At 29.5% G+C, this 19,642-nt stretch overlaps 2 protein-coding genes across 2 annotated transcripts; both read right to left on the minus strand.

Annotated features, from left to right (window-relative positions):
• Positions 1–1,961: 1,961 nt before the first annotated feature.
• LOC137822827 (glycine dehydrogenase (decarboxylating), mitochondrial) lies at positions 1,962–7,984 on the minus strand. Its single transcript, XM_068627829.1, has 15 exons — positions 6,344–7,984; positions 5,477–5,719; positions 5,320–5,397; positions 5,127–5,227; positions 4,852–5,047; positions 4,631–4,756; positions 4,232–4,417; positions 4,005–4,118; positions 3,658–3,810; positions 3,263–3,451; positions 3,114–3,191; positions 2,902–3,027; positions 2,716–2,814; positions 2,467–2,584; positions 1,962–2,210 (listed from the first exon to the last, which is right to left on the minus strand). Exons 1-15 carry the CDS (start codon positions 7,532–7,534, stop codon positions 2,152–2,154), a joined length of 3,057 nt encoding a protein of 1,018 aa, XP_068483930.1. The 5' UTR covers positions 7,535–7,984; the 3' UTR covers positions 1,962–2,151.
• Positions 7,985–10,559: 2,575 nt separating this feature from the next.
• Positions 10,560–11,319, minus strand: LOC137821351 (putative GATA transcription factor 22). The gene is made up of 3 exons (XM_068625903.2): positions 11,241–11,319; positions 11,062–11,114; positions 10,560–10,935 (listed from the first exon to the last, which is right to left on the minus strand). The coding sequence occupies exons 1-3, from the start codon at positions 11,317–11,319 to the stop codon at positions 10,597–10,599; spliced, it is 471 nt and encodes a 156-aa protein (XP_068482004.1). The 3' UTR covers positions 10,560–10,596.
• Between the last annotated feature and the right edge of the window lie 8,323 nt (positions 11,320–19,642).

Here is a 19,642-nt window from a genome sequence, read left to right on the forward strand (position 1 = left end):
AAACAACCTCTTAGAAAAACTAATGTTGTGTTTGGATTGCGGTGAGGATTTGTGAGGAAGGGAGGGAGTGAATTAGAAAGGATGTGTGCACAAAGAACTTCATTAATTAAAGTTCAATAACTCTTTCTGTTTAATACTATTTTTTGATATTATTAAATTATATTTTTATTATATTTTTTTAATATTAAATAATTTGACATATTATTATTATGTTACTTTTTATAAAAATATGGATTTAGATTGGATTTCAATTTTTTTTATAAAAATATATAGATTTAAAATTTGAAATCTAATTTAAATATTTAGATTTTGATTATAAAAATCCAAGTTATTTTTGTAAAAATTATGGATTTGAATTTAAAGTCTGATCAAATATTTGAATTTAGATGCTTCCTAGATATCAACATATTCAGAATAAAGGTAAAAAAAAGGTTTGCATATATGTTCTATGTGTACGCTATTCAACATTTATTTTTTGAATGTTCTAATGCTTTGCATATTTGGAGTTGGGTTCGACAATTTTTTTTTACTTCTCATTTCTCTAATAAGGAAGATCTTATTTCTTTTATTAAGAGTGATGATAGTTCTTTGATTAAATTGATTAAACTTGTTGTGATAACTTTTTCTATTTGGATGATATGACATATGATGAATTATGCTAAATTTCAGGATAAAATTGAGGTTTCTAGGGCTATTTTGATAATTAAATATTTAACTTGTTTAGTAGGAAATTCATATAAAGCTTCAATGAAGAATGATATGTTGAACTTCAACGTGATTAAGTTTTTTTTGTATTAATACTCGTAGTGGTAAAGTTCTTCGTCCTCTTCTGTTAGATGAGAGTTTCCTTCACCAGGCTGGGTTAAAATTAACACTGATGGGCTTGCTAGGGATATCCTAGTTTTGCTACTTGTGGAGGTATTTTCCGTGGGAGTATGAGGGAGTTTATTGATACTTTCTTTGTGTTCCTTAAGTTTAAACTATTATGTTTGCTGAGTTTTATGAAGTTATACATGCTATGGAGGAAGCTCAAAAGATGAGACTTACTAATGTTTGACTTGAATGTGATTCTGCCTTGGTTTGTGCTGCGTTTACTATGTGCTAATATGTAGAAAACTCAAAAGATGAGACTTATTAATATTTGGCTTGAATGTGATTCTACCTTAGTTTGTACTGCGTTTACGGTGTGCTAATAAGTTGGCTAATTTAGAATTTATTCATAAATAATAATTTCATTGCTATAATAGGCTTCCATCTAGTCTGTTTTTAAAATTCTTTATGAATAAGTATAGTCTACCTATGTATCGTTTCGGTTAACATATGGATTTTGGTCTAGTCGTCCCATATTTTTTTTTCTTTTTTTAATAATAATACTTTTTTTATGTGATGACAAATGATTGTCTCAACCTAGCTGAGATGTCAATTTGCATAATGATGCCTAACATGAAAAATTTTATAAAAATAATAATATTTGACTTTTGGATTTGGAGTGAATTTTCTGAAATGAAAAATCCATAACCATCCTTATGCAGCACAAATACTGACCCAAAACTTATAATATCCAAAATATAGGATACAAATGGATTATATAAATTAACAATAAATACATTTATATGTATGCAATAATTTTAATTTTTTTAAAAATGAATGTATTTGTCTTTTTTAAAATTGTGTTGAGATCGTGCTAGAATTGTTAGATATTCAATAAATATTTTTTGAATTAGACACTTTAACGATACATATACTACGAATGTCGGTGCGAATGTCGATGTCCGATACATGTGTCCGTCCAAGTTTTTACTTTTAACTTTTTTATTTTAAATCCTTAATAAAGTTTTCTTCCACAAATTCAGTTATTCTAGAATGTCTAAAGTTACCAGCACATATAAAAGTTATTTCAGAATGAAAAACAGATGCCATATGAGGATAAAAGACAAATTATATATATTCGGAAATGAAAGTACTTAAATAACAATTATTTATTCTAATCTTCAATTATTTAAAAACTTAAATTGAAGCTTTTGAACAGGTTTGCTGGGAAGGGAAAAAGTAAGTACAGAGGCATTACTTAATGAAAGTTACAGTATGATAGGAAGAGTTTATATACATTGTATAAATAAACTACTTGGTACCTTGTTCTTCAACAACCTTTCATTCTGGGGGAAGGGTGCAAACCAAGTTCCGGTCACCGTACACATTATCAATACGTCCTGATACACCCAACAACATTTTATATTCACTACTCTAATTGTCAAACACAATTGCAGAAGCTGCAAATTCACTAAGTCAGAATTAGAAAAGGTATGTACTTATATACACAGTTTAATTACATTTAGAATCAATTAGTACCCCCTTCATATACGGTGAGAATTTTAAGGATTAAAGAGAAAAATTGCTCACAAATTTAGAGAATCGCCTCACAATAAAGGATAATTTGGTAGGTTAATTATGGAAATGATGTCATACCAGTGGAAGGCCAGAACTTGGAAACACGAAGCCAGGAAGCTGGGAAGGCTGCATATTCTCGAGAGTAAGGTTTGGTCCATGCATCTCCCATGAGCAGTGATGGTGGGTGAGGGGCACCCTGCATAAAATATTCTAGATAATCACTCAAAAGTTTATTAGCTAAATTGAAATTGTAAATAAATATGAATCCAGTGATGCACAATTGTTAACACTTTTTATTTAATAAAGTTGTAAAAACCAAACTCATACCTTTAGTACGTTGTTGTTGATGTCAGCCTTTCCATTCTCAATCTCAGCAATTTCTTGCCGAATGGAAATAAGAGCATCACAAAACCTGTCTAACTCAGCCTGCAATGAAGTTTAGTTGAATTGAATAAAAAATTAGATGATAGAAAGCAGAAAAAGAGAGGCCACTAGTTTCCTATGTAAACATACCTTGCTTTCACTTTCAGTTGGTTCAATCATAAGTGTGCCAGGCACAGGAAATGACATTGTTGGTCCATGAAAGCCATAGTCTATAAGCCGCTTTGCAACATCCTCAGGTTCTATCCCAGTAGAGTTCTACCATAACAATAGTTTGCTATTAAGTACATAATGAATAATTCTAATTGGTTGAGAAAACATTCACCATGACGAATTGGACCTACCTTAAAGCCTCTTAAGTCAATGATGAATTCATGAGCAACAGTTCCATTCGCTCCACGGAAAAGAACAGGGTAATGAGTCTGTAAAACTTACAAGTATAATTAAGTTGCAATGTAAAAAGAAACGCATGCAACTATGACGTTGCACAAACCTCCAATCGTTTTGCCATATAGTTTGCCTTCAAAATGGCCGTTTTTGACGCTTCGGTGAGTCCTTTGGAACCCATCATGGCTATGTAAGAGTATGAGATAGGCAATATCAGAGCTGAGCCCCATGGTGCTGCAGAAATGGTACCAACTGGTTGTGTCTTGTCAGGGGCTGGAATGCCACCAGTGGGAACCTTTACATATGTAACAAATCATTGATTACAAAGAAAAAGTGCAACAAAGTTACACAAGTGTACACTTTTTACAAGGATCTTAGTTCAAGCTTATGGAAGTTAAAGATGATTTTTTTTCTTTGAGAACAATGTTCTTTCTAACGAGTATCTGTCTAAAATCATTTATGCACGTCATATATAATGTTACACAGAACAAAAAATATTACCACTGGATGTGAAGGTAAAAATGGTGCCAAGTGTTTCTTTACTCCAATAGGACCCATTCCAGGGCCACCTCCTCCATGAGGGATGCAAAATGTCTTGTGGAGATTCAGATGACAAACATCTGCTCCAATCCAACCAGGGCTTGTAAGTCCCACCTGTAAACACGAACCAAATTACCAAATACAACTTGATAACTAACCTCATTTTGAAAATTACTCAAAATATTAAATTGCAGACCAAAATGATAATACACAACAACAAAACCACTGGTTTGCCTAGTGCCTAATCTTGCATGGTAACATGATTGAAGATATTTACTTAGAATGCAAAGATGTGCATAAAAACAAACCTGTGCATTCATGTTAGCTCCATCCATATATACTTGTCCTCCGTTATCATGAATAATCTTGCATATCTCATCAATTCCTTCTTCGTAAACACCATGAGTTGAAGGATATGTTACCTATGATTTATAAGAAAACCAACACAAATGAATATTAAATACAAATTTGGCAAAGATGTTCCTCCAACCTCAAAGTTAATCCGAACAGAGCAAGTAAAATTCAAAAGTTGTACCATCAGTGTAGATAATTTGTCCTTATGTGTTTTAGCAGCCTTCCTCAACTCTTCAATATTGATGTTTCCCTTGGCATCAGTTCCTATTGATACAATTTTCATTCCACACATAGCAGCACTGGCAGGATTTGTGCCATGTGCTGAGACAGGTATAATGCAAACATTGCGGTGGTGGTCTCCTCTTGCCTACAGTTTTTCCAACTAGTAAAATAAGTACGCATCATGTAATGGAAGACACTTCATGCAGCAAAGGAACCACACGAAACATAGAATTGAGGTAATTTATTCTCAATGAAGTATAATTTTTAGAATTAAATAACAAGCGAAGAACTTCTATATCTAAAAGTAAATCACATTAGGTTGCAAACATGTTCATAATGATGACTAAAGTCACCATACCAAATGATATGCACGAATAACCATCAATCCAGCGTATTCTCCAGCGGCACCCGCATTAGGTTGCAAAGAGAAGGAGTCAAACCCAGTGATTTCACACAACATGTTACCCAAATTCTTGAACATTTCCTGATACCAAATTTGCTTGTTTAGACACAGAAAAATTAATATCCTGTATTTTGCTTAAATTAAATAACTTTTATTACATTTAACCTTGCACATACCTGATAACCTTGAGCCTGTTCAATTGGTGCAAAAGGGTGAATGTTAGCAAACTTAGGCCATGTCACAGGCATCATTTCAGTGGTTGCATTCAACTTCATTGTACAAGATCCCAGTGGGATCATACTATGGCACAATGAAAGATCTTTCGATTGTAGCCTATGAATGTACCTGAGCATTTCATGCTCAGTGTGGTACCTATTTAAGGGAAAATGGAATTCACGTAAGCTTCCACAATATAATCGCTTGAATTGAACTTATGCTCAAAGGGATATACATGTTAAAGATAGGGTGTGTTAGATAAGGACTCTTCCTAATTAGTCCAGAAGGAAGTGCATTCTGAACTTCTGGTGCAAGAGAGGCAGCTGTAAAGGATACCTGCATAATTAATTAATATTTTAGACGTTGTTATAGTAATAAGTAATGATAAAATTGACAATTATGAACATTGCATACGCCACAAAGCTTACATGCTTGCCATTAGAAAAAACTTTGAAAAGGTTATCAACATCCTCCAAGGTTGTTGTTTCATCAAAGGCAACAGTGATCTGAAAAGCACCAAGCTCAGTAATCCTAAGAAATGAAAACAAACTCAGTTTATTTGATGCAATAAAAAGTAACACTCACAATGTTCCCATCAACAACCCGCAAATTTATTTCACTTTTGCGAGCAACATCAGCAATTGCTTGAGCATTGGCGGTCTTAATTTTCACCGTGTCAAAGAAGGGAAGGTCCTGAACTTCTGTACCAAGTTTCTTCAATCCCAGGGCAAACACCCCAGCAAGACCATGAACCCTTTGGGCAATGGTTTTAAGTCCTTCAGGTCCATGATACACAGCATACATAGCAGCCATGTTGGCAAGTAATGCCTGAGTAGAAACAATAATGATCAAACAAAATCAGCTTTCTAAAGCAAGAACGAAACACGGCCCAGAAAATGCATTAATGGAAGGACACTTGTCTATTCCTAGAAAGTTATTCAAATGAAAATGAATATAAATGGTAATAGAATGTGAAAATTTAGAAATGAAAAATCGTTAGCAGTTATTTGCCCTCCACAAGCCACCACGAATAATAAAATAAGGCCATGAGATGTTATAAGCATTAACTCACTTTCTCTGCCATCTGGTTTTAACTCCATTTATAACTTCTTCATTTTTTCCTTTTCTGTGGCACCACACCACTTATCATATGGTTCATATATGTCAATTTCTCCATTAATCTTTTTTCTTTTCTTCTCACCACTTAAATTCATCCTAAAACATGGTTTAAGTTGAATATCTCTTCCATCTCGTCATTCTATCTTCTATTTCATTTTTATCTCTTTCTTTCCCGCTCTATCAGTTATCATATGTGCCATTTTCTCACTTTACATGTTCATTTTCTTCCAATTTCTCTCATACTGTACACTCCAGAATGGAGTCTAAGTTTATATTTCTCCAAACTCAAATAATTTGATTAAACCAAATCAGGATGAAGAACGAGGGTGTTACCTGAGCAGTGCAAATGTTGCTGGTGGCCTTGTCCCTGCGGATATGCTGCTCCCTAGTTTGCAAGGCCATTCTCAAAGCTGACTTTCCACAAGAATCAACACTGATCCCAATGATCCTTCCAGGCATCATCCTTTTATACTCTTGTGACGTGGCCAGGAACGCAGCATGTGGACCCCCATAACCCATTGGAACCCCAAATCTCTGAGTAGACCCAACAACAATATCCACCTCAAGTTCCCCGGGAGGCTTCAACATAGTCAGAGCCAACAAATCAGTCGCCATAACAACCTTAACTCCATGTGAATGAGCCTCCTTAACAAACTCCCCATAGTCCAAAACCTCACCCTCAGTCCCCGGATACTGAACAAGAACTCCACAAACATCACCGGATCCGTAATCCACATCCTTAACATCCACAGCAACAACCTTAATCCCGAAACCAGTTGCTCTAGTCATGCAAATATCAATAGTTTGAGGGTGACAATTGTTGGCTATGACAAAGGTCTTCCTCTTCCCCTTGTGAATGTTGCTACACATCCACATTGCTTCAGCAGCCGCAGTGCCTTCATCGAGCAACGAAGCGTTGGACATTGGAAGAGCAGTGAGATCTGCGACCATGGTTTGGTAATTCATGAGGGACTCGAGACGACCCTGAGATATCTCAGCCTGGTAGGGAGTGTACTGAGTGTACCACGCAGGGTTCTCCATGATGTTCCGCAAGATCACGGTTGGCACGTGCATGTCGTAGTACCCCATCCCGATGTAGGACTTGAAGCATTTGTTCTTCGCTTCTAAGCTCTTCATGTGCAACATCATTTCGGCCTCTGTCAGTCCCTCGTCAAAGGTGTTGAACGACATTTCTTTCCGACGGATGGATATGGGAATGGTGGCATCGATGAGGGAGTTGAGATCAGAGAAGCCGCATGTCTGGGCCATGTTGATTAGTTCATCTGAGGTGGCAGAGTTGTGACGCCGAGGGAACGTGTCGCTGGGCTTCAGTGCTTCCACTGAAATGGATCGAGATCTTACATTGCATGCATGGTGTCTGTTGTTTCCGATCAACTTCTCTTGTTTAGCTCTTGCAAAGGAATCAGAAACACGTGACAGACGTCGTGAATGGGAATGATCCTTCGTGGAAGAAACCAGCCTCTGTAGAATTGCCCTATTTGCTAGCCTCCGTGCACGTTCCATTTGAATGTGGGCAGAAAAAAGGATTTGGGGTGGTTTTGTTTTGTCTTATGGAGGTGTATAATGGAATTGGTGTGATGTCACAGTGTGAGTGTGTTGAAAAACACCACCTAGGTTTTCAGAGGGTGAATTTTTGGAAGTGAAGATTAGAATGAGTGGTTTGGTTGATGATAGATCCTATGTGCTAACACATGTCTCTGGCATTGGGAGATCTTGATTCATGGTTCAGAGACAACATTTCCAATTTGTGAAACCACTACCGGTAAAATGGACTATATAAAGAATTTGGGTCATCTCCTTCAACTTTCTCTCTCCTGCAACAGTGATGACCTTCGCATTAATCTCATGGTGGAGAGATAAAAGCTAAAGAAAATGTTTTATAGAAGGAGAACTCATTAGAACTTTTCTTCTCACATTTTTCCTTTAGTCACTCTTGACTTTTCGTTTTTGTTCAAACGTTCATATCTTTTCTTAGTAAATATAATTAAAAGGTTCCTGATATCTCTGAATAAAAAAAAAATCTCAGCTTAACTGATCATTTTTCTTTCTTCAATTTAATCTCCAGATATTAAATTGATTTTTTACATTATTAATTAAAATTAACTAATAATTTTATTAATATTGAACGAGGAGGGTATATACCATTCATTTTTTTAATAAAATATGGACAGAAAACAAATCTTAAATGAAATTGTTGTTACTCATAACAGCATACTAAAATAAAATTAAAAAAAGTATTAGTAAAGTTATAGATTTAAAATCTAATTCTAACCAATAACATCTGAATTTTGCTATTTAAAATTCTGATAATACTACTGCTTTGTGCGGGCTTTAAGCCTAATTCAATCTCATAGAACTGACTCAATGAGATGAGGTTTGCATCCACTTATATACTAGGAAAGATTTTAATCTCGATATGGATCTCCAACAGTATAAATATTTTAATTATTTACTCTCTATTTTAAAGTTGTGTATAGTAAAAATATCAATAATCAAAATAAATTATTTTTTATTAATGTTAAATTTGATTAAATTAAATTAAATCACTATTACAGAATTAAAATCTCAAACAACGACTATTAAAGTTCTCTGTACTTTTCTTTTAGTTTGAAACTAATTTTAAAATATCTGCATAAATTGTATGATAAATAGCACTAATATGGTTGACTATTTATTAATTAAATTTTTTGATATAAATATTTTAAATCTATTTACAATGCTTATAATAAATATTTTTCTTGATTAAATTTTTATCCTTATAATTTTTCAAAATTCGCAATTTTGGTCCGTAACAATTTTTACCACAATTTTATTCTCTTAAATTTTAATTATCCATCCTTTATGTCCTTGATTTTTTTTTAAGTAATTCATATTCCTTAATTATTTTTTAAATGGCGTGTCGGTGTCGGATATTCGTATGACACTTGTAGGACACATATTTATAAAGTATTCAATTCAAAAAGTATTTGTTAAATTTTCGACAATTCTAGTACGGTTTTAACATAATTTTAAAAAAGAAAAAATACATTAATTTTATAAAAACTCAAACTTATTGTATAAATTTTTATTATGATTATGAAAATAAAAAACAAATCTTTTTGAACCAATCATGAAAAACATATTTCTACTAAAAAAATAATATGAAACATATTTATATACATAAATTTTTATTGTCAATTTATATAATTTATAATTATATAATATATAGATTTGTGTTCTCGTATCTAGTTTTAAAGATTATACTTATGAGTGTCCGTTTCACTCTTATGATTCATAGAGTAAAATGTCTTTCCTTTCGATCTTAAAGGTGTCATATTCAAAGTAATAGGGTAATTGAACAGAAATAGAAAAAAAATAGAAAACATAAAAAAAAAAAAATCCAGGGATCAAATTAGAGAAAATTAAAAATGAAGGGAGAAAAACTGAAAAAAAAAAGTTACAGAAACACCAACTTTAGATATTTTTTAGGATTAGTTTTTTTTTTAGGATTAGTAGTACTATCGTACTGTCGTTTGATTTGGGCAAACATTCTTTCCATTAAGAATACCAATTTTTTTTTAATAAATACAATTTCTATGTATATCTATTCTTCATAGAAACAAATCACAATATGAGTTAGATAGTTTTCTTAAATGGATTTTTTTTTTTAAAGTTTTTTCTTTCTTTTTTAAAACTTAAAAATATAATTGATAAGTATTATTTATATTATATATTTTAATTACACTTTTTAATGCTAACACTATTGTAAAATAGGGTTTACGCAAACAGTATTACTTAGTTGTAACAAAAAAAAGTTATGAAGAATATGTACAGTAATATTTTTATAATTTAAAGAAGATATTTGAGGATAGGTTAATTTATGCATGATGTAATAACACATTTTTTTTCTGTTACATTCATTTTTTATTTATTAACAAGTGATTGGGAGATTTGCACGATTCAACAAATTCTTTTTTAAACTTCGATATCATATTAAACAAATTAATTTTAAATTTAAGTTAACTTTATAAAATTAACTGATAAAATGAGATTTATATTATTTTCTTATAAACTATAAATATCTATTTCCAATCCACATGAATTTTTCAATATTTTCTTTCACAATTTCAATGAGTGAATGACTTGCAATTTTTCCTTTCCTAAGGACCTTCAAGTTTGTGTTGCTCCTTATCAGTACTTCAACAATCCTTTTTTGCTTCTTTTATGTCTCATTATGCGATTTTGATTTTATTATCCAAATATATTTATTATTAAAAAATAATTAATTAACATATTGATTAAATTATATATTATTTTTTAAATTAAAAAATTATTAATATTTAAATTATTTTTTATTTAATAAATTTTTAATATTATATATTTAATTAAAATTAAATACATCAATTTTAGAGTGTTACGTGGCATAGGATATATTTTTACTATTAAAAAATTATGTGTTAACTATTAAAAAATATATATTATATTTTCTTACATTTCTTAATCAGCAGACATTAATTGGTTAATATTTAAATAATGAAACCAGGCGATCTTAGTAGAAAATAAATAGATGGAAGAAATATTTATACTTATAAGTAAAGAAAGGCTCTAGATAAATCCATAAGAAGCAACGCTGCCTGAGCTACTTCATCCATTGGAAACACTTGCTTCAAATCTGAATCATCCCTCAAACCTATAGCAAAATCCTTCAAGTCTTCCTCCGATAATGTTCCTCTAGCAGCACCACTAGTTGCAGTCTTGCACTTATTCTTGAACCGCGCTGAATGGTTTGTACGACACTTCTTTTCCTTGTGAGAACGCACTCTGGACTTTGCATCCACAGAAGTGGAAGGAGCAAAACCATTCGCAGCTTCTGCCATTGCTCTTTTTGCCTTCCTCTGCCGAATGCCACAGGCATTGCAAAGTGACTGCACCACCAAGAGGTCTATTTCTTAATTAATTTGCACAGAACTTCGAAGTATCAAGTGTAAACAATGTATAATTAGTTAATTATTAAGTAATTAATTAGAGAAAAGAAGGAAGGGAAAAATGACCTTAGGACCATTAGGACCACTCCTCCAGAGTGGGGTACTGGTTGTGTTACAATCTGCACAAACCCTAATAATATCGAATTTGTTTGTGGCCAGATCACTGTTAGTGCTAGGTGGGCTCATCATCTTTCTAGTGAACCTCACATTTGAAGACAACCATTTTTCATACTGATCGTAGTTACCTCTTTTGTTTTCTTGGTTCTCTATTTTGTTGAAGGATAAATCATGGTGGCCACACGCTCTGCTAATTGGATCTGCCATAACCGACTTTGGTTGGGTGGACGAGGCAATGCACACTTGTTGATTATCCAATGATCCACCATGAAACACAAACTTCCCATCCTAATGTGAAGAGATCAAAGGCTATGAATATTATTAGTTGCAAAATTCAGTCTGAAATGGGTTTTTTATTTGTGTTTTTTTTTTCCTATGACATGTCAATTTTCCAATAATACCGATTGAAAATGCATGCTAAAGAATAACATTGGCAAACAACTTTTAATTTCAAATTGAGATCAAGTAACTTTAATTTGAGAACATGTGAGAGTTGGTAATAGAGTGGAGCTGAGATTGGTTTGAACAGAAAAAATCTTAACTTTTAACAGATATAATATCACAAAAAACAAAGTAAATAAAAATAACGAATGTATAACTAGAGATGAAAAAATTTAGCAATTAACTTTTAAAATCAATGTATAATGATGATGAAACAATTAAGATGAGACAAGGAAAAATAAAGCTGTAGAATGCAAGTACTCAAACCGACAAAAATTCTATCTGCTATTTTTCAGTCCCCACACTTACCTAAATATATATATACAAAAGAAATGTATAATTCATTCATTATATTTTACAATACTTTTTTTTTATAGCAATCATTATCTATATATTTTCCCTGTTTTCTTCTTTCTATTAATACTGTAAAAGATTTTAAAAATATATACAATTATATATTTAATTTTTTTATTTTTTATGTACAATTTTGTATACTAACTTTACAAGGGTAATTTTGGTTAATAATGCTGAAATATTAGTTAAACTAGTTATTGAAATAATTAATTACTTAATTATTAATTTTTGTACAACTATTATTATTAATTATCTCTAAGGTTATTAATGAATTCATTATGTATTGCTCTCATGTTTTTTAAGATTATTAATTGAAAAAGGAAAAAACAAATTGTATATTTTTGTCTTGTGTAAATGAAAAATGTTGAATATAAACCCATAGCTTCCTTTATAAAAAAAAAAATTGTTTATAACATACTGTAACACCTTATACATCTTTTAGGTACTTGAAGAAAATTTATTAATGTGTTCCAAATTGTGTGGTTCTCATCTCATATGTAAGGAGACTTATTTATTATTTTGGAATTTTTTCTGAATTTTGGACACTATTTCTATTTTGCTGTCAGTGCTTATTGGAATGCAGTTTCTTACTTTAGGCTCAATTATAACTGCTGATTTTCCCATACTTCTTTGGAATTGTGGTTATAAACCATTGCTTGGTGAAAAAGAGAGTAGGGAAAAAATTGTGTAGCTCAATTTTTTTTATTTCTTTTTTTGTTGGTTGAGTTAGATTTTTTTGGATGAAATTCTTATAAATATAGATATAGATATTTTTACTGGAGTATCTTATATACTTAAATTTATTTATTTTATTTAACAGTGATAAAAAAATATAGATTGGAGCACTCTTCATTTTAATTTAGTTTTTATTTATTTATTTTTGTTGGTAAAAAAATTATTTTATAATTTTTAATAATATGTAAAGAGACTAATTTATTATTTTGTATGTTTTAATAGCAGAGAATGTCCAAATATGATAAACTTAAAATACATAATTAATTACACTAATAATTTTTTATGAATTGATTTAACTCCATTTTATTTGAGATAAAATTGACAGCCCATTTAATCTAGGGAAAAATATAATATTTTTACCCAGCAAAAGATATAAATAAGTTTATCACATCTTTAATTTGATATACAGGCATACATGCATTTTAGAGCATTTACATTGAGTTAAAATTGTTGTTGAAACATTTAATATGTATATATAGCTTTTCTTATAATAAATATTGTTGCTTATAGTGTATATAGTATAGTTTTTTAAATTGGTAGCATAAAAGTATTAGTTCTTTATTAAAAAAATTAATATTTTTTAGTCATTTTAAAATTATTCTCGTAACTTCTATCTTAATCTTTGTTTTTGTTCATTTTTTTAAGTTATATTGTTAACATAATTGTTTTTCAGTTTTAAATTTTAGGTCTTAATTTTTTCTTATACATGTTAATAATTTTTATTTTTTTTATCCTTAGTCATTGTCTTTTTTCCATTTGTAATTAGGCTTCATCATCAGAATTTTTCTTTTTCTATTGCGACGTGCGATTAAGTACATTCCATTGAAGCACCACGTCAAACAAAAAATATTCATTTTCAATGTAATATAGTATAAGAACTTTGAAAAACTAAACAAATTATCCACATGTTACAAAATTAAAATAAAATTATCAAAACAGATTAAAAAATATGGTTTTAAAAAACCTTTTTTTTACAATACAAGAAGCACATAAAAAATATAACATTATGGTTATATATGTATCCCAAATTTATCAGGATGAGTTTTTTGCCTCCCTCTCTGTATTCAAACTCAAATGGAGTAGGTTTGTTAGATTGTTAGCACTATGCAGTAACTGTGTAGAATTTATGGATTTTGTTCAGTTTGTAATAATGGGGGGTGAGATGAGGATTTTGCAGATCTGAAGAGATGGATGAAAGACATAACTTGTTAGTGTTGCCTAAAGGAAAATCAAATGCTACCACTGCACCCCATTCTCCTGACAGAGACAGCTTCTGAGTCCCCACACCCTTTCGCCATCAACCATATACTCCTATATCCCTGCCATTGTTTTTTTCATCACCACTATCCTTTCTCAAAATTAAGTTAATATGCCATGTTTCTGAGTAACTTTTTCTCCGTCGTCTTCTTTACTAGACTTTATTATATTGTCTCTTTATGTCACAACTTATACGTATGCATTCATTGCCCTACATGCATGTGTAGAGAGATTAATGATGTCACTTTAAACTAAATTTACTTAATTAGTTAAGATAATTGCATGAATTTTGGATTGTATATATTTGGTATCATATTTCCTCAAACTCAAAGGAGTTTTGAAGAATAACACATAAAACATCTTTATTAAATGGCCAACAGATTCTTTGCATATGAGCTACAAGCTTTTGGCAGATAAAATGTAGCCCTAATCTGAAGACATAAGTTTTTAAGATGAAGAAGGAAGCTACGTATGAGTGATATGAAGCCAAAAACTGTTACTGACGGAGAGGCAATTTGTCTGAACGTAGATGTGTCACTCATAAATTTATAGGGACCATGGACCACGTGGTATTCGGCTAAATGACACTACAATCAGTGGCCGATTTCATCTTTCCTCATCTGCTTTTCTGACGGAAATCCAACCACTTGTCTTTAAGCTACAACTTTTATAATCCTCTCTTTGGAAGAGAATGAGAGTTGAAAATAAACTTAAACAAATAATTTAAAAAAATTATTAAATAAATTTTTTTTTTTAAAAATTAAAATAATTACTTACTTTAATTAAAATTAGAGACTATTTTGTAAATTAAAAAATTCTTCATATTTAACTAAATTTTTATTAATTGATATTTTACTATTAATTATCAAAGTTTTAACTATTAAAAGATTTATATTTTAAATTAGTTTCAATTACTATTTTAAAAACTAATTTAGAGTTTAAAAAATATTAGTTGTTAAACTTTTGTAACTAATTTATATACTAAAGAAATTATTTTATAATTATTTATTATTAATAGAAATTACTTTAAATATTAATAATTTTTTAATAATAAATCACTTTATTATTTTATACTAAATTTTTTTAGTGATATAAATTATAGAGCAATGAACTATTTTTACTATAAAATTTAATTCAGCTATATTAAATGGTTTTATAAGAATGAAAAAATAGTTTTTAAGTAAATTTTTTATTTTAATTAAAAATAGTTAAATTCTCAAATCCCATTTTTGAATATTTTTTTGAGAAAGTTTAAAACAAGAGAAACTTAGTTTCTTAACTTCTTTTGTTTAAATAAATAATATTAGGTTAATAGTCGGTTCCTACGGTAATTATTGACATATTTTTTTGTTTTTAGTATAATAAAAAAAATAAGTTTAATATAAAAAAATAAGTTTAATATAAAAAATTAAGTTTATTATTTTTATTTGATAAGGATCAATAATTGAGGTAAGTGCTTGAAGATTTGTTGTTTATTATTAATAATCCACACGTGTATTTATTAAAAAGAAACACACATATTAATATGTAATTAACTTTCAATTAATATGCATTAAAAAATATGAATTTATAATACATGTGAATAAAATTGGAATAATTTACATATTGAGATTAATTTTATCTCCAATAAGCTAGGGTGAGACATTTTAAAGATCAAACAGGATGGACTCAATTAACTCAACCATTAAAGTTTAAACAAAATTAACAAAATTATATTTCTTATATTAGAATTGATTTTTTTATAATACTAAAAATAAAATATATTAATATTTGTTTACAGTGAACAAATTATATATTTAATAATCTTAAACATGTATGCTGTGTTAATTTTTGTTCATTATATTAACTTTTATCCATTTGTAATAATTATTTGTTTTTGTTACCCGTATGGAGGATGCGTAATGTTTGTATTTTCACGGTTCTTAAGATATAATGTCACATCTAACGGTTCTTTAATGATTATATGTTTTAGTAATGTATGATATGCATACCTTTAAGTTGAAGTTCCAGTATTTGTTTGTTTTAATGTTTTACAAAGTTTCAGAAATAAAATTCAGGTTGAACATTTACAGACACACATTTAAAACTTTAATTCAACTAAAGACGTTTGCAACAAAGAGAGACTCACACATTGTCAATTTGCAACAAAGACAAATAAGTTTTAAAATATTACAAAATTATTATTTTTTATATAAAAATTAGACATTCTTATGCAACTTGACATCTCAGCTAAATTGACACTTCAAATAACAACAATCATCTGTAACCACATAAAAAAATATTATTATAAAAAATTCAAAAATATGTTTTACTACTTAGCAATGCATTAAAAAAATATTTTATGGTATATATAAGTGATATTTTAATTTGTGCAGATTAGATTATGGATGGAGCGAGGTAGGTTGCAAGTTTCCATAATAATAAAAATGTGTTTCTTCTTATATATTCTTAAACTTTTTTTTTACGCCTACCAATTTCAGAAATCAAATTCTAAAAGTCACACTAACTTTTCTAAATTCCATAAAGTAAAATAGTTGTTCTAAAAAAGTTATTTTTAAAATTTTTCTCTTATAAATTTTTATTTATAAAATTGATTTTTATGTTATGAAAATTAAATTTCAAAATTGATGAGGTGAGGAAGAAATACCCTTAACAAAAAATACAAAAATATTTTTTCCAACTTTTATTTTCTATATTTTTTTTTTATTGACAAATATTATTTTCTACATATATTATAACTTATTTTTTGATAAAATTTTATTTTTTTAATGCAAACTGACCTGCATACCCGTGGATCATCCTTAAGCGGATAGACCAATGGATCAAACAAGGTATTACTTAAGCACTACGGGCCAATAAAGAAAGTGTGTCATCCTAATGACAAATTCTTCCTGCACCATATCAATTCCAGCATACACTTAAGTTGCCACTGTAATCCTGCAAAATGACAAAAATAACCTTTAAGGTGAGGATAAAAAAAAATACTTGGAACCTTTTTTCTAGAAATATTCTGGATTTAAATTTCTGGAACATATTTTTGATTTCTAATTTTTTTTTCCAAAATGTATTTTCAGATTTTTTTTTCCAGAATACATTTTCAGATTTGGATTTTGAAATGTATTTTTGAATTCTAATTTTTTTTTTTAGAATGTATTTTCAGATTATGTGTTCTAGATTTTTTTTTTCAAAACAAAATTTTGACTTTTGAATTATATTTTTTGAATTCTGAATTTTCAAATCTATAATAAAGTGTAAAAATTTGAAAACTTTTGAAAAATAATAAATTACAGGTTAAAATTGATATGGTTGAAGAAGAACTTACTCATCCTTATTGATACTCTTAGTTGGGATTTTAGTCTTTTCAGTCTAGTCATGAAGGATTATTAGTTCTAGTATCAAAATATTATTTTAAAAACTGTATAATTAAAAATATTAATTTACAATCTTTCAAAAATTTTACATCTCTTCTTATATATCTACATTTCAATAAAAATTTATTCCTACTCGTATTTCTAAAAATTGTAACAACAAACAATTGTGAACATAGACCAATTCTCGAACTCTTATAATATTTATGCATATTAATCTTTAAGACACATAAACTCTTATTAGGTGACAACCATTAGTTGATTTTGTAAACTCTTATTTTTTTAGTGTTATGGTCCTTTACTCAACCATTTAAATACTGGTCCTAGCAGACCTCACCACAATTATTACAGGTCTTTAGTAAGGAATACAATAGATTAAAAATAGATATTATTATTACTATTTATTAACATGTCAGGGAAACGGTGAGATAGCACGAGTCAATCTCGTGCACACAAAATCAATTAATTTTAAAATGCAATTCAATTCATAAATGATTAATTTATGAAACTTGGTATTTTGGTGGGATTGTGATTTATTCTTTTAAGTACTCTCACCAACCCTCACTGAACTGAATTTCTGTAATTGAAAAATTAAAAAATAACATAATGCTATATCTGATTGCACTTGTTCGCAATTGCATGTTTTGGGTGACTATGCAGTGTTCATCAGAGTTCAAACCTTACACTCAAATATGAAAGAATCCACCATAAAATGTTGCAACTCTGCTTTTCAAATATGTTTCAATTATTTTCCATGTACTCATAGCTGTTCAATATTTAGTTATAAATTTACAATTGACTTGTACGTATGCACATGCAAAATTTCATTTCATTTGAAAACTAAACGGTTGAGTCTTGAACCTCTAAATTTTAGTTCCCCAGAACATCTCAGACAAGGAGCCTTGACACAACTGTTTCCAATACTAAAATATAGACATGCAAACAATATTTTTAAGGAGGCTTAAGTATCATGGTAAGTTACAATAATGAACTCAACCATAATATACAATTTTAGAATAACTAAAACCAGTCAACTTACTACAAACAATCTGCAATTAGAATATTCAGTCCTCATAGTAGAACAAAAGTAGAACAAACAACTCAAAAAGGTAATAGCAAGACGAATTCATACATTATAATATATGTTCATATTTATTAAAGCGGTGCAGAGAGAAAAAAAAAGTATTAACATATGACATTTATATATATATTATTGGAGGATTACTATAAGTTATAACTGTAGTAGGATGTGATTGATGTGGATAATTTTTGTGTTGAAATGAAATCAAAATCAGTGAGTAATGTCAAGGACCTGACCCTGATCCCCATTGCAGGTCTTCTGATCATGAGTAACTTCAATCTCCACAGACTCATCTTGCGGGTGTACCTGGACCACCAGAGAGGCATCTGAAGAGAACAGAGTGGGCGTTGAGGAAGGTGGGGAAGCCATGATTTCCTTGTAAAGCTCTTGCATGACCTTTTCTATAGTTTCTTCCTTGAAACATTGTCCCACATCGGTCTCGGAATCAGTGAGAATATGGTGGAGCATGAGAGCGAGCATAAAAGAAGAGAGTGATGTATGATGGTGATAAAGAGAAGCAGAGTGTGGTTGAGTGCTAATGGAGAGGTTGAGTTGCAGGGAGAATCGTGTTGTGACGAGAGCATAAATGAATGAACGAGGATTTCTGTGGTCCATGCTATGCTCAAAGCCTCTCTATCAACCGCTTCGACTCACCTCTTGCTATGAAACTATTTAAAAATATTTAATTATGTTTTTTAAAATTGTTTTTCAAATTTAATTTATAACCTTTCTAAAATATTAAATTTAAATATGATCGAGTTAGTTGAAATATCATGATGTTCTTAATTATTTAGTTTATAAATAATAAATGGTATGAATTCTTTTTTAATAAAATTAAATAATGCAAAATTTTAAGTTTAAAATTAAAACTTCATTATTTTTGTTATTTTTATTATATTTTTATTTATTAACTCTTCAAACTCTTCAAAATGTGTTATAATTGAAGAAAAACTGATATTATTAATTAAAATAATTAACTTTAAATAAATATTAATTAACTATAACTGTTTTATATTTAAAAAGAGGATGAAATATGTTCTACTCCAAAAGTTTAAAATATATTTGTTAATATTCCTTTACATTTTGTGATTTGTTTAGGACTGTTTCTTTATTTAATTTTAAACAAATCCTAAATTTTTCATTTTTTTTATAAAAAAAGGAGAGAAGATTGAAACTTATTTTCTCATTAACTTAAGTTTGCATTGTAATTTCTTTAGTAAAGAGTAATATATAGTGTAACAAAGGATGGAGAATCCAGAAAAAAATGCATTGTAATTTCTTTAGTAAAGAGTAA

Source organism: Phaseolus vulgaris, chromosome 9 (genome assembly GCF_051622355.1).
Source record: "Phaseolus vulgaris cultivar YP4 chromosome 9, ASM5162235v1, whole genome shotgun sequence".
Lineage (NCBI taxonomy): Eukaryota > Viridiplantae > Streptophyta > Magnoliopsida > Fabales > Fabaceae > Phaseolus > Phaseolus vulgaris.

What these genes read in the sequence shown, in the direction of transcription:
- LOC137822827 (XM_068627829.1), bottom strand. Translation starts at nt 7,534, where the DNA reads ATGGAACGTGCACGGAGGCTAGCAAATAGGGCAATTCTACAGAGGCTG. An exon ending in TTTTTTCTAATGGCAAGCAT is followed by an intron (nt 5,228 to 5,319) that starts GTAAGCTTTGTG and finishes TTAATTATGCAG; the next exon opens with GTATCCTTTACAGCTGCCTC. An exon ending in TTGACTTAAGAGGCTTTAAG is followed by an intron (nt 3,028 to 3,113) that starts GTAGGTCCAATT and finishes TTGTTATGGTAG; the next exon opens with AACTCTACTGGGATAGAACC.
- LOC137821351 (XM_068625903.2), bottom strand. Translation starts at nt 11,319, where the DNA reads ATGGCAGATCCAATTAGCAGAGCGTGTGGCCACCATGATTTATCCTTC. An exon ending in GAACCAAGAAAACAAAAGAG is followed by an intron (nt 11,115 to 11,240) that starts GTAACTACGATC and finishes GGGTTTGTGCAG; the next exon opens with ATTGTAACACAACCAGTACC. An exon ending in GTGGTCCTAATGGTCCTAAG is followed by an intron (nt 10,936 to 11,061) that starts GTCATTTTTCCC and finishes TTGGTGGTGCAG; the next exon opens with TCACTTTGCAATGCCTGTGG.